Source organism: Silene latifolia, chromosome X (genome assembly GCF_048544455.1).
Source record: "Silene latifolia isolate original U9 population chromosome X, ASM4854445v1, whole genome shotgun sequence".
Taxonomy (NCBI): domain Eukaryota; kingdom Viridiplantae; phylum Streptophyta; class Magnoliopsida; order Caryophyllales; family Caryophyllaceae; genus Silene; species Silene latifolia.
Window position 1 is genome coordinate 236,362,367 of NC_133537.1, and position 15,642 is coordinate 236,378,008.

At 34.5% G+C, this 15,642-nt stretch overlaps 1 protein-coding gene across 1 annotated transcript; it reads right to left on the reverse strand.

Moving 5' to 3' along the window:
* Positions 1-8,406: 8,406 nt before the first annotated feature.
* Positions 8,407-15,027, reverse strand: LOC141623847 (uncharacterized). Its single transcript, XM_074439996.1, has 2 exons — positions 13,920-15,027; positions 8,407-9,196 (listed from the first exon to the last, which is right to left on the reverse strand). The coding sequence occupies exons 1-2, from the start codon at positions 14,492-14,494 to the stop codon at positions 8,752-8,754; spliced, it is 1,020 nt and encodes a 339-aa protein (XP_074296097.1). The 5' UTR covers positions 14,495-15,027; the 3' UTR covers positions 8,407-8,751.
* Between the last annotated feature and the right edge of the window lie 615 nt (positions 15,028-15,642).

The following is a 15,642-nucleotide window of genomic DNA, read 5'->3' on the forward strand; positions in this document are numbered from 1 at the left end:
GGGAGATGAACAAGAACCCACCAAAAAAGAAGTATCCGTATGTCAGTCAGGACCATTGGAATAGCTATATCGCTTATAGGCAGTCTGACAAGTTTAAGGTAACTTAATAATAATAATAAGTAAAGAAGTATACTTAGTTTAGTGTTTGGTCATGCTTACGTTTCTTGATACAATTTATTTGATGAAGGCTATGAGTGAGAGGAACAAGGCGAACATTTCAAAGAAAAAGACGTCTTTTACGGCTCCCGAGGTGGTTGTAGATTGATTAAGAAGAAACTTGTAAGTACATAATTCTTATAGTATTAGACTATTAGGTGTTATAGTCGGATGTTATATATGTTCATCACAATCATATATATTTTGAGAGGATATCAATGTGATGAATGAATTGTAGGCAAAGCTTGGAAAATTCAGTCATCACGACGCTTGGGTGGAAGGTCACACTCCTAAGAATGGAAAGACGGAAACTGAATATGATAAGAACATCAAAGAGAAAATTGTAAGTTTGAATAAATATGTCACTCCTACCACTGGTAGTCGGAGTTATATAATTGTGTGTTGCGTAATGGTTTTATGTGTATGTAGAGGATCTATGAGAAGGAGGTAGAGGAAGGAAAATGGAAGCCTGAAGGACGTGATGACATTCTTGCTAGGGCAATCGGCAAAGCAGAGCATCCAGTTCGTGTGAGAGGGGTAGGAACGCATGTTGGTATCACTAACTATTTTGGAAAAACTACTCGACATGGTGATGCTTCCAAGAAGGTAATCTATAAATACTGTATTTGAACCAACGTAATTAATTTACAACTATATATGCTGACATTAATTTCTACTACATAGCTACATAAAATAGCCAGGTTGATGCTGAGAATGTTGGAAACTGGAGAAAAGCCATCAGAAAAGGAGTTAGATATGGTTCAAGAAGTCATAAAGGAAGCAGAGGAGGAGGAGCAGTAGGAGGAGGAGAAGGAGTAGGAGGAGGGGGAGGAGGAAAAAGAGGTAATAATATTTGTCTTATATACAGTGTGTTATATGATTTGGAAAATCAGTACGTGTTATATGGACAAGTGTTAATGTACAGAAGGAAGTCGAGGATGACATGACAAGGGAGAAGGGAGAAGGAAATGGGAAAGGAGACTGAAGTGGGAGGCGAGGATCGATATCAGGCAGTTGAAGAGGAAGAGGATGCCAGGAAGGCCGTGACACAGGATGAAGTGGAGGTAGTTGATGATCAGATGTTCTTCTCAACACCGAAAAAGGTAATAGCTGCTAGTTTATAATTATTCATATCATACACGTTTTTTACTTAGGAAATTTATTAAAGGTAGTGAATGTATGTGTACTAATTGATTAAAGCTGACGTGAAGGGCGATTGCAAGGTGGCTTGTCGTCTGTCCTATTTACAGGGGAAACAGAAAGTTGTTGTTGTCAGGGGATACGTGTTCAATTACGACCGGCTTCAGCAAGATAAGGTTCATGGTATACCCCTTCGTCACAATTGCAGGAAAGTGAAAGTGTCCCAATTATATAAAGACGAATATGGGGAAGTACAAGTACCATTTCCTACTGAGGGGGTCACTTATTTGAAAGAAGCCCTAAGCTCTTATGTGCAATGGCCTGACAAACTCATCAATGTTGTCATCCCCGAGGTACCTATATGCAGACATTAATCTTTACTGAGGGGGTCACTTGTTCTTTATATATATTAGGGTACGAATATTAACATATCGTAAGTACTTTAATCTTTACATTTGCAGAACTTAAGCAAAGCCATGATGGCAGCTAAAGCAATTACTACTACGTTAACGAAAGTTGTTGCAGGCAAGCCTGCTTATGATTCTTATTATCAATCGTGTGAATATAAGAAAAAGATGAAAACTGCTTCGCTGAAGGCTTTGCACAACCTGGCTGTAAAGAGGTCACCTACAGGTGATGTAGTCATGATTAGCATTGAAAAGGAAGTTATGGGCGCAGCTGATATAGCCATACTGGACCCGAAGCAACTGATGGAATTTGTCGACCTTGACAATTTAGATGTTGTTCACATTTTGATTTGGATGAAGTAAATTTTATTAATATAACTATTAAGTCATTTCCATTTACGAATAATGATGTTTGTTAAAATTATCAATTACAATAACAATCTTCGTTCCATGTGGCGTAATAGGTACCTCAATAATCAGTTCGCTGAGTGGAAGGTCCCTAGTCACGCCTACGGATTCTTGAGTCCTAAGGCGTTCTCTGTAATGAATTTCATACGAAGAACAAATCAATAGTATCGCTCGTCGGTTGATGTCGTCCAAAAAACTATGGCTTGCCCCCTACAATGAGAATATGTATGTATAGTACGTGATTATTGTAATGAATCACGGTTCTATAAATTTATTATTAACATGCTTAAATGCGTGTAAATGAACTAACAGTTCAATGTCTCAAAATGAATAGGAAGCATTGGGTGCTACTAGCAATCCAAGTGGAAACAAAAACGGTGTACTGGATTGACTCTCACGAAGGCAAACCCTCTGACAGTTGTGTAAGGATGATAACTGAGTAAGTTTACAACCTTCAATAATGTCATTTGTTATTGTATGACTTGAGCCATATATATGCAAATAATAATGGCATGTGTGTATATTTATGAATTAGTGTTTTTGAAGAAAAAAAAGATTATGTCCATTTGGGAAATATGAAAGCAACATTCATCTCAATTTTATCACGCCAATAGTAAGTGTATTCTTAATAATTACTCGTACCATTTAATTAATGTTTATGCGAGAGGTTGATTATTTAATTCAGCTGATTTGTGTGTGATTTATAGTATAGTCTCCTAAAGCACAAGACGACAAACAATGCGTTTTTTACGTTTGTCACTCCATGTGGAAGGTTATCAACGGAAAACTTTCTACCATTCCGATACGGTTTAGTGTGATTTAAAAACTATTTCAGATGTAAATTGAGTTCAATTCTGTATACTTCCATGTATTATATCTATTTTGATTATATATATTTTGAATTGTAGTTTCCACTAATACTCAACAAAGCCCCAGAATATTCGCCATAGGACATCAATCGGATGAGAAATACGTGGGCCAGTTATGTTGTTTCATTAGCGGAGTCTCAATAGTTTGCTCATGCTTTATGTACGTGTATGTGTGTATATATAGAGCCATTGTGTATTGGCTTCTTTTGTTTTTTTGAGGAAGTTGTGTTTTGGCTTTTGATCATCCTGTTTGTACTATTTTGAAACTGGGTTTAATTGATCACGGGGTGTAATATTTTGATGCAGGATTGAATTTTTGCAGTGCACAGCTGTTGGAATGCTATTTTTGGCAGCAGCTGAAAAATAGCATTCCAGCAGCTGCTACAAACGCTGCTGAAAAAATAGCATTTCAGCAGCTGCTAGAACAAGCTAAATTTTTAAAAAAACAAAAAACAAAAAAATTTAAAAACAAAAACGGTTAAAAACAACTCGTTGCAAACAATTATTTGACAACGGTTTTATTTAGATAAATAACAGTTGACATCTTTTCCCTCCCCATTCAAACCGCCAAAAATATAAGATAACGAACGATAACCGTTGTCGACTTCAAAATGTTAACAACGGTTTATTTAAGAAGAACCGTTGTCAAAGTTTCATCAATTGATAAATATAACAACGGTTTATCACGCAATAAAACCGTTGTTAAATATTGACATTTAATTAAATAAGATAACGAAATGAACCGTTATCATAGATAATATTTAACAACGGTTTTGGAACCACAAAACCGTTGTCAATAGTAAACTAGGACAACGGGTTTGAAACCGTTATTAATATCTAATAACGGTTTCTTAAAAGTATACCCGTTGCCATAAACATAATTAACAACAGTTTTATAACGGTTCTTGAGGAGTGATAACGGTATTATAGATCCGTTATTGATGTTATATAACGGTCATACAACCATGGCATATATTTAACAACAGTCGTTGCAATAACGGTTTCGTGTTTCTATTTAATAACGATAATTGCATTATTTGACCGTTATTGGATGTCTTATTTGGCGTAGTGAATTCACTAGGCCCTTATGACACTGATGACGTTCGTCGTCATGACGTATTTGGTAAAACTCTCATTTCTTGAACTGTCTTTGGGTTATACTCCTTATAAGCTAGTCACGCTCAAATGGCTATACTCCATTCATCGTCATCTTTCATTAAGTATTTTAGAGGTGCATGTTTGAACTATTTGATAATACTGTCAATTCTTGTGAATCTTCGGGAATTCATTAAGCTTGTACATGTGTTCATTTCGCTTTTAATTGATATGCATGTACCATTTAGCTTTCCTATATGTTAGTTCCAATAAATATCTATTTCATTGTGTTTTTTAAATAAAGTCATGGGATATGATTATGCATCTAATATGAAGTTTTTTTTAATGTTGTCTTAAGTTGAGGAAGTGATGTTTGGTGTGCATAATAATAATTGGGATTTTATGAGGGAATTGTTTTGTACTAATTAGTAATGAGTTTTCTTTCTTTTTTTTTTTTTTTATCAGGACCTTTAATAGGTTGTGAGTGTTTGGGCTAAGGGGATGCTTATTATATAAGAAGCAATTAACACCTTCTTTATTGTCTAATATGATTGATTAGGCCAATGTATTCGTGACGTTTGTGATTATTGTGTTGTGTTGAGTTGTGTTGTCTTTCATGTATAATGTGACAACATGTGGGGGAAGTAGTATGTTTTGAGTATAAATTCTGTAAAAGTTTTATATATTGTCTCTAAACTGTGAAGGATGTATCCCTTATGTGATATACTTGGAAATATATAGAGCATGCTAAAGGAAAATATTGTATGGTTTTGTGCAATTCAAATTGGATCTAAAATAACTTGTTATGAATAGTTGGTTATGACAAAGTATAATTTGACATCTTGGTTGATGATGTTAATAAGTTCCTATATGACAATATTGATCTTTGGTGACATGTTTCAGAAAGGGTGATTTTTGTTTATCATCTTATGTTATCTTGAATGTTAGCCTTGAGCATTTAATATTGACCTATTTCACTGCTTTGAAGTTTTGTTGTTGAATTGAGTCGGACGTTTTATAAACTTTATGTAAGATTACTTTGTCAATTCTTGTGAGAGTGATTGGTCCGATTCGACGATGTTTGCCTAGCTAAGGCTTTGAGATAAGTCAAGGCTTGTAGGGGTGTCTAGCAAAGGTAAGACTTCCTTTATTTTTGTCGTAAAAATATTGGGTTTCAGTGTTGGAAATGGTTATAATGACAATTACATGGGAGTGGTAGATAGATGTGAATACTCTAATATTGAGATTGTATAAACTTGTTTCTCCGATTAAGGATTTATGAATGGTTGTTTGGTAATACATGTGTTCGAGTAATTAGTTTTTATTTGGTTTAAATGGTTATAGTAGACCAAGAAAAGGAAAAGGATGTATAATCTATATTTATTTGGTTTTGATTTTTGCGTTGTTTCTTTAGCAGAAGTTGGTGATAATTGGATCACTAATATATGAGTTTCTTAAGATGTATTCTTGAGTTTATACATGACAAAATGGAATTGGTGGAAAGGTTGTTACATTCATATATATGATGTTTGTATGCGTTATGAGAGATATGATATAGCTTATATCGTTGCTATAGGTGATGGACACCATGGTTTTTTGTAAGCTAATCCATGAAAAACAATTGTATCTTTGGGAATGAGTTTGTAATTTAATTGAACGTCAAATAATTATATTTATTTGACTTTGGAAAACGGTGTCTTTCATAATGCTATATCATGCAAGTTATAGATGCATAATTGCATTGTTGAATATGTAATGGAGTATGAATATATTATGAAGAATTTGCAGGATAAAAAAGCCTGAATGGCTAAGTGGTTGTATTCCTTTGTGGGAATATTTTGACTCTATTAATTGTCATGCATCATAATCTGAAGCATCAGGTTTTTTGGCAGATTATCAAGAGTGATGGATAATCTGATCGGATAATGTGTTCACAAAGGTTATGAATTGTAAGTGGATATTGAGATCCCTTACACAATGTGACAGTACGTATGTAAATTGTGAAGAGGATATTGAGATCCTCCTACCAATTGCCATGGTAGAAGTTGGTGTTGGTGGCACCACGAGGAATGGGTTTAAAGCCTATTAGGAGTGAATCGTGACGGGGCTCCCCCACTTGAGTTTACCAAGTTCAATGGGTCAAACTAAGTCACAAGGATCTCATGTTGTAATACTACTACCACTTCTATTTTAATAAAAGTGATGCAGTATTCTTTCTATATATTGAGCTATTTCTGTCATGCGAGGAAGGTTGAGTTAAGCTCTTAATAAGTCCATTGTCCTTGTTTAAGGATGGTTTGTGACAGTCAAACCTGATGGACTTACCTATGTAAATGTGGGGGAAATGCCCTACCCCTATGAGGTCTTTAGGCTTTAGGACCTCTAGAGCGTTCACGAGATCCCAGGCATGTGAGGGGCACCTTTTATGACATTTCGCGAGGACGAACACAGATTCGAATGGAGGTTTGTGCGCAGTTATCCGTTACAAACCACCGTGGAGAGTCCAATGCCGAGAGCAACTCAATACGACTCTAGCAGGTAATTGTATGCACTGGCTGACAATTCAATTCCTCAGGAACATTGTCATCTTAAGACTTATGTTTCGTTGCCTTATATCAGCTATATATTCCTTTTCTCTTCTTTTGAATCATGTGGGGGATTGTTGGAAGTGTTGTTTCAAAAGAAACTCTTATTATCCCACATTGGTAGAATAATCGTTGGGATTGTTGGAAGTGTTGGAATTCTATGTGGTTTTTGCACAATTTCCAAGTCTGATAGTTCAGTCTTCTATACTGATTGTCGCGGTTTTTCCATACGGATTACTCAGTCTTCTAAACTGATTATTGGCTTCTCCATGCTAATTGTGTAGTCTTCTATGAAACAAATTACAAGACGATATTTAATAAGCCTCTAGATCCTTCCTTCTATTCCTATAAATGCTCCATGTTTATGCCATTTTCTACATACGACACATTCTCCCATCTACTCTTTCTCAATCTACTCCTTTAATATGTTTCATTCATAGCTGATTTTGGCAACGTTTTGGTAGTAATCCTCAATCTGGGTCTTTGTCGTACACCTTAGACTCTGAAGTCGTGTAACTCTGGGAAGTTGGTTGCTAAGAGGTCGTGTGTATCGAGCGGGGCAAATTCAACTTTAGGGCAGTGATTTTATCGCGCCACGACATCTTTCTCTTCAAGTTCTATAAGTTTCTCTGTTTATTGTTCGTCTAATAGCCATACTGCCTACAGATTATCTTAGATGACTCAAAATAAAATTACATGGAGAGTTTCGTCGAAAGAGTTACTTTATTACAGCATTATCCAAAATCCGTCTACCTACATACTAAAAGAAGGAAATCGGTAACACAGCCATTATATGATGAATTTCAAGAACATTGTAGCATAAAACTTTATGATATTAGAATTTATGTTCTTCGACAATCCTACCAGAATTCTGGTGGGTCAGTTAAAGGCTTACCGAAACGCATTTATATACTCCCTCTGCCTCAGTGAATTGTTATCTATTGCTTTTTACACAAAGACCAATGCATGTGAAACAAACCAATAAAATAAAGGAATTATTGTCCACTTGCTTACACTAGCCACTTGCTTATTATTTACCCAAAAAGGAAATAGATAACAAATGAATGATACACCTCAAAATGGAAATAGATAACAATTCACCGGAACGGAGGGAGTATCTTTCATAGATCAGAGTAAATTTTAAGCAATGTCATAATAAGCTTGGGACATGAAATCAGACCCGTCTAAAATATCAAATATGCACATTATGAGATACTGTAAGCACTACATTCAATTATGTTCATATTAGAGCCTTAACAATCATACATTCTGGGGCTACATAACTAACAATAACAATAACACAGCGCACCCAATTTCTTCTAACACTGTCATGTATAAATGCTTCTCAATCTCTCTAGGTCATACCCAGTTGATCTGATGTTAACCATTCATTAGTTTCAATCTTCAATTTTATTATCCCATTCATACAAATTCATCAAAAACACGAAAATTGATTATAAAACTTTCATTTACATGAAAGGAAAACTACAAATAATACGTTGAGAATTGATACCGGCCAAAATCTTGCCAAAAAAAAAAAAAGCTGTCATATGAAGAGATGTAATGATACTAACATTACACAAAATCAACTAGTTCAACTGGTAAAGATGCGAAGTCATCGAAAGTGAAGTTCAAAATCTGTCAAGATGAAACTATATTCCTGCCTTCCTTTACACGTGAAGGCAAATTGAGACTGCATAAATTGCAATTACATAAATTGCAATTACATGAAAGGAAAAACCTCAATGAAAGAACAACCCCTACTTAGCATTACATTTTGAAATTGTCCAAAAGAAGACGAGAGAAAAAAGTACATGCTTACGAACATACAAATTTCACATAAAGGGTGATGATCAGATCATCTTGTCTCACGGTAGGTGCTGGACACCTCAAACTTATAGCCTTCTTCACCTCACTACACTAGCATGTTGCTACATGCAACATAATCTTAGCTTGCAAACTGCCTAGTATGCACAGTTTTAAATAACCCAAAAATGGGAAAACTAGATAAAAAAAAAATCCCCATGACAAAATACTCGCCTATTTACATTTACTGTCAGTGTTAAATTTACAATGAACACTTTGATTATATCATGAGCTTCGCGTTAATGCCCTCTTTATATCAGCTTTTTGATCTGCAGAGAGCCTTGATGGGAACTTGACATCAAACTTGATTCTCAAATTTCCTTTTGTTTTCGGGTCCTTGGATATTGGCATTCCCTCGCCAGAGATCACGACTTCATGATCCGGTTTAACGACATCTGAAACTTCGATGGTTAAGTTTCTTCCATCCAAGGTTGTCAAATTCAGTGTCTTGCCGGTGAGAGCCTCAACCAATGATATCTTCTTGTTAACAATAAGATCATTCCCGTCTCTCTTGAAAGTGGCATGTGGCTTCTCATCGATGACAAATATAAGATCTCCAGGTAGAAGGCCAGGTTCTTGGTTACCTTTCTCAGGGAAAGTGATCTTGGTCCCTCTCTTCCAGCCTGGTTTAATGTCTATAGCTAATACCTCTTCCACTGTACTGGGCTTGCTGCAATATGGTACAGGTCAAATCATGTTGCCAGTCATCCGTCAAAAAATAAAAATAAAAATATTGGCAGTCACAGATTTATCAAAAAACGTCGGGCGTACAGATCCCCATGGGAAGTCTAGTTAGTTGTTGATAGGCTTTGAACTTGGGTTTTCATATCACTCGATGATTTAACAAGTTAAACTACTTGTAGTTTATTGTCTATCACAGTATCACAGGTGGTAGAACAGGAAAGACGCAGATTTGGTTCAACCCTACTGCCAAACACGGAAGGAAAACAGGTAGAATTTCCATCAGTCGAATAATAGTTTGGCGTCTCAACAACCAATTCAATAAGCACAGTGTGATTTAACACCTAAAGGAGTAAACGGCTCCCCTAACAATTTAGCAGATACTTATGAATCCATTTTTATTGGCATTGCTTCCATAGTCCTTGAATACGAGTGAATCAATCCATAGCTGTAGCAAGGACTAACGGGTCATATTCAGCTTTAACTTTGTGTCGGTTTTGAGTCTTTAACTCTATAAACCATATGAGAGAACATAAACAAAAACACTCAATGATCGAGTTCATTAAAGAGTGGAAAATGAGAAAATCTTTCATTGTCACATCCAGAATGAATAAAACAGGGGAATATAGTTCAAGAACAAGTCACCAGAGATAAACAAGGGTAAATGGGATCACTAAATTACGAAGAATTTATCAAAGTTGCTCATTTCATAATCAAAGATGACCTTATCACCAGACAATAACACAAGTTAACAACACGATATCTCCCTCAACAAGAAATACTAATATAAGTAGTTGACAGGTGACCAACTCAACGATTACAAGTAATGAAGTAAACCATTCATTGGCTACCACTGAGAGCAAATAACAAATCATACACAAATACTAACAACTTCGCATATTAGGGGGTACATTATTATGCAATTACAAATTCTTATTTTAGACGGACTACTTTCGTCTTTCTAAACAGACAGGGTCATGTGAGCATTTTATGGTTAAATGTAACCACAATAATCCAGCTAGTTTTACTGTTTTTTTCAGAAGTGGTCACATTTAACTGTAAAATGATTTCAAAATTTCATCTTTTACAAGTTTTTCTCGCATGCAATTCTCTTTTCAATATAAATATTATGTAATGTACTTATATTCCAAAAGTGGTCACATTAGGAATGACATTGAAATCAAAGAATTAATCTAATAAACTAGCATGTAATCTTCCTCTATTACACATGTAATCGAAAGCCAACTAAGCATCACATGGCCCTCTTGTACTACTAATACGTTTGGTTTTAATTTGCCTACCAAATCACACATTTAAAATAACAAAAAGGAAATCAATTGTCAACTAATCAAAAACTCTACCATTAATTGAAATTTCTTTCCAAAAAAATCAAACGAGATTCTCAATAACATCCCCTACTACTAAGAGAATAAAAATTCTCTTAGAATGTGTTTGGATTGGGGGATATGGAAGGAAAAGAAAGGGAGGGAGAGTAGGGGATTTAAAATCTCTTGTTTGGATAGCAATTGGGGGTGGAGATGGAGGGGGAGAGATTTGGAGGGATCCAATTTTCCTCCTCCAAGCCTAATCAAAATCTCTTCATAATAGGCAAGATTAGGAGTGAAATTGTATCCAAACACTCACACTCCATTCCCCCTCCCCTTCCCTTCTCTCCCTTTCCCTTCCCTCCTTCCCCCTCCCCTCCCTTTCCCTCCACTTTTGCTATCCAAACACACCCTTAGTTTTCCCTCCAAAAAGCATCTAGTTAAATAAGGTAATAAATAAAATTTTCTTTCATTACATTATTATCTATACATAAAAAATGTATCTCCTATTATTAACTTCGTGACGAAAAAAGATTTTTTAAAAATCTTGATGTAGTTAAAATATTTTCATAAAAACACAATTCATAGAATTATTCAATTCTTTTGATTAATTTTAATATTAGTTATTTTTTATAAAAATTCGCGAGATATAAATCTAAAATCTATAACTAATACACTACATTAAAATTCCTATATTTACCGCGTATTTGCGCGGGATCTACACAAGTTAACCAAACAATCTAATTTGTGTGGTAAACAAGCCAAAATTATCAACATATACATAATTAGTTAATTACTCTTAATTAAATCATAAGTTCTCATTTGTAATGAGCACTTTTCATCACAAGCAAGATTTGCTATAGATACCCCTCCACTTACCGTTTCAAGTTTCAAGGTCATAATCCCCTATTTACTAAATGAATAGGTGATTCTACGTTTTTTCCCGCCTAAAATATTAACTTCTAATTGGGCTTTTAATTTTCGCATTCTACAATGGGTCAAGTCTAACGTAAAAAATGATTGCCGAAAAAGAAAATATAAGGTCCTTCTATTCAAAATATGGATATATTAACAAGGCTAAATTTGTGATAATAAAGGAAAATTTAGGAGGGAGGAATATTTACTAAATAAATAGATCCGTCTAAGCATGAGTATGTAGACATAATGAACTTCCAAAAATTATTGTCTTATATCACGTGATCTAAACTAGGAAATAAGACAATAATTTATAGACGTAGCTATCGCATTCAAGATTAGTAAATATTAATCAAGCTCTTAGCAAATTTACTGATAAGATTACTTAAAATCCTCTTATCTACTAAAAGAATAGGTGGAACTCTAAATTTTCCCGCCTAAAATTTTAAAATCTAAAATTGGATTATTATTATAGTCTATTCTATATAGGTGTATCTTGAACTATAAATGGATATAATCTTTTAATTGGATATATTCATAAATTTAAATGCTCACAATCTGCAAGATTTGCCTCCACGGTTTTTATAATAAAAAATTCATTAATTTTTTATGAAAATATAAGAAATTGCGGATCAAAATTACAAAATAAATAAAATGATTATGAAAAATGATCTCATTAAAATAGACATTTCTAACCCTACTCAATTCTCTGGATTACTTTTTCAATATTGAGTTTTTTTTTTCAAATAAAAATGTACAGATAACGAACCATAAAAAATTAATGAATTGTCAAATTATAAACTAAAAAGTAAAACTTCATATATACCGTGCATAAATTGCACGAGGTCGATACTAATAATACATTAAAATGTGAAACCTCTATATATACCGCGCATTGCGCAGGATATAAACTAGTTAAATCATTATAATATTATGTATGATTCATACCCTTTTACAACAAACATCCCTTCAAAATAGAAGCACAAAAAACGATATCACCCAAATTCGTGAATGACGGTCTCACCCAAATTCGTTCCCAATTTCCCACATCCCACATATGAAACGCAAATTCTCCCTTGGGACGGATACTATTCTGTCACAAATACTGTTTATATTTGTGACGGGTCAAATGTGATCAGTTTTTGAGAAAATGTGACCAATTTTTTATAAGTGACATTTTACGAACAGTACTTGAGTGATTACATTTTATAAAAAAGTAGTCATATTTGCCCGTTGCAAATTGTGAGCGTCACAATGGAAAATTACTGTGAAACAAATTGCAAAACTAGATGTATTTGTTACAAAGATGACATGTCATATCCGTCTATAACCCGGACATGTGAAAGTGTAATGTTGAATAAATATGAATACACAAAATATTATTATAGACGGCACATATCCGTCTACAACTAAAGACTGGCAAATACAATACTACATTCCTAATATAACAAATAATAAGTGGGGTGGTGGGGCCAAAAATATCACACTTTTAAGTTATTTGACCCGTCTTTAGCTATAAACGAATATATCCGTGTCTATAGCAAGACTAGCTGATATGAATAATACCCTAAGTCATCTCATTTTCCTTTTGTTTACGGACTAGTGTATGCGCGCGGTGGCCTGCGCGCGGTAAATATAGGCCTTTTAATTTTTAGTGTATTAGTTATAGATTTTAGAATTATAACTCGCGAATTTTTATAAAAAATAACTAATACTAAAATTAATCAAAAGAATTGAATAATTCCTTGAATTGTGTTTTTTATGAAAATATTTGAACTACAATAAATTTTTTACAAAATTTTTTTTTCGTCACGAATTTAATAATAGGAGATACATTTTTTATGTATACATTATTTTAAATGGAAAATTAGTTTAATAAATGAAAATCTAATTTATTTCCATACATAAGTTTGAGCACTTTAGAGAGAAAACTTTAGAGAAGTTGTATTCCCTTAGTATATAGAAGGATTTATACTTTTAAAATTTGCACCTCATTAATATTTATCAGTTCATTCCATTGTATTTTGATATGAAACAAAAAAAATGAAATGGAAAGCTAATAAAAAAAATTATTTAAGTTGTGAATTTTTTTAGTGAATGTTTTTTGTCACGAAGCTAATAGTAAGCATGTGTCAAGTTATTTTCTACAGTAATAATTATTGAATTACTGAAAAATTTACCAACTTATACTTTATAATTTAATTTTAATTTTGTTTTGTTTTAATTAAAAAATCGTAATTATGAATTTATTTAAAAAATTAGAGTTTATGTATAAGAATATATTCATTGAAAATATAATAATGTAATGAAAGAAAATTTTATTTATTACCTTATTTAGCTAGATGCTTTTTGAAGGGAAAATAAGAGAATTTTTATTCTCCTAGTAGTAGGGGATTTAGCAATAAAGTTGCATTACATTAAAGAAACAAATTAAGGTAAAACCGAAAAAGGTTAAAAAAGAAAAAAACATACCCAGAATCATCAGGAACAATCCTGGAAATGACCATCTTACGTTTAGAACCCTTATACAATTCCTCCAAAGTACACCCCAACTTATTCTCAATCGCCGCTGCTTTACTCTTTTTACTATCTGCTTTATTATTATTATTATTATTATTATTATTATTACCAATTTTTTTACTATTACCTTTACCATTAACATTATCATTATCCTTCTTAATTTTGTGATTAATCTCATTATAATCACCATCATCACCAAACCCATTTAAGAAGTCATCGAAAATATCTTCTGCCTCCCTTCGGCCACCATCGCGGCGGCGAGTGGCGGCGCCCGCACCGGAAGGAGATGACACGTCGTACTTGAGCGCATCTTCGCCGTACAAGTCATAGATCTGACGTTTTGTGGGGTCAGAGAGTACGTCATAGGCTTCACAGATCTGCTTGAATTTCGCCTCAGCCAGTTCTTGTGTGCCACTTGGATGTTTGTCAGGGTGCCACCTCATTGCTAGCTTCTTGTACGACCGCTTTAGCTCTTCCTCGCCCGATGTACGTGACACCTTCAGTATTTTGTAGTAGTCCACCCCCATAGTAATTATCGAGGACGAGGACGAGGATGGGTTAAGACGGAGGTGTTGTGTACGATATAATTATGAGTTTTGACTTTTGAGCTTGGGGGGTCATAATATATGTTTTGTAGGTTGGATGGGAGGAATGACAGACGGTTATTTTGGGGAGAGTGAAGGTGGGGTGTGATTGGTTGGGGAAGGTTACGTGGAAGGATGTGAATGGATGAGGGCTGTGAGAAAAGGAGGGTGGAGGATGAGAGGTAGAGAACGTGGAGGGAAGTAAGTTGTAAAATTAGAGGGAAAAGTGGAAAGAGATGAGAGAGAGTTTTGAGAAAGTCAAGTGTGTGGAGATGGATAAAGTGTTGAACGCGTTGTATAGAATCTTGTATGGCGTCGCGAGGTGGTAAGGCTTTATGTTTTCTTTACGCCACCCTTTTTATTTCGAGATCCAAAACTTTTTAAAGGTACGGACTACTCTATCAATTTTTGTTTTTCTCTTTGGCAGAGGGGGAGGGTCACTGGAGATAATGAACTTCGAAAAGGAAATTGCACCTAAACAGAAAGAACACAACCTGCTTCAAAGGCTAGGTTTCACAACTACTCCGCAAAGGTAATTTGTGTAATCCCACAAAGGTGATTAGTTGCTGGAGAATGCAGGCTTTTCTTAATTCATTCATAAATTACTAAATGACATACATTCACAGGCAGCGACGGATTTAAAATGAACCCACATCCCCATTAATCTTGAAAAAATAAAGATATATGTTCATTTGTGAGTTTATATTTCACAAAACCTTAGTGGTTCAAAGGTACAAGCAATCTCCTACCTGCGATACTCAGTATCTGTTGAATCCCCAACAAACAACCGATAATTATTGGACTACAACATGTTTAGGAATCGCTACGTTTAATCGACAGTTTGTATAACTATACGTCGGAAAACTCAAAACGATTTCGAAAACAAAACATTTTCAAAACTTTTTACAAGTACCTGGAGTGTTTTATGCACGACGATGGGGTCGCAATGACACTAACTAGAGTCAAAACCGACACCGGATCAAAAACCGACTCAAAATTCAAATCCCGACTCCAACAACGGGTCAAACCGAGTCAAACACAAAAAACAAACATCACAAACCTTCCATTCTAAGTATACATGGTATACTTGA

Coding starts and splice junctions, on each gene's coding strand:
- LOC141623847 (XM_074439996.1), bottom strand. CDS start 14,494: ATGGGGGTGGACTACTACAAAATACTGAAGGTGTCACGTACATCGGGC. Junction 9,197..13,919: donor ATTGTTCCTGATGATTCTGG/GTATGTTTTTTT, acceptor ACCATATTGCAG/CAAGCCCAGTACAGTGGAAG.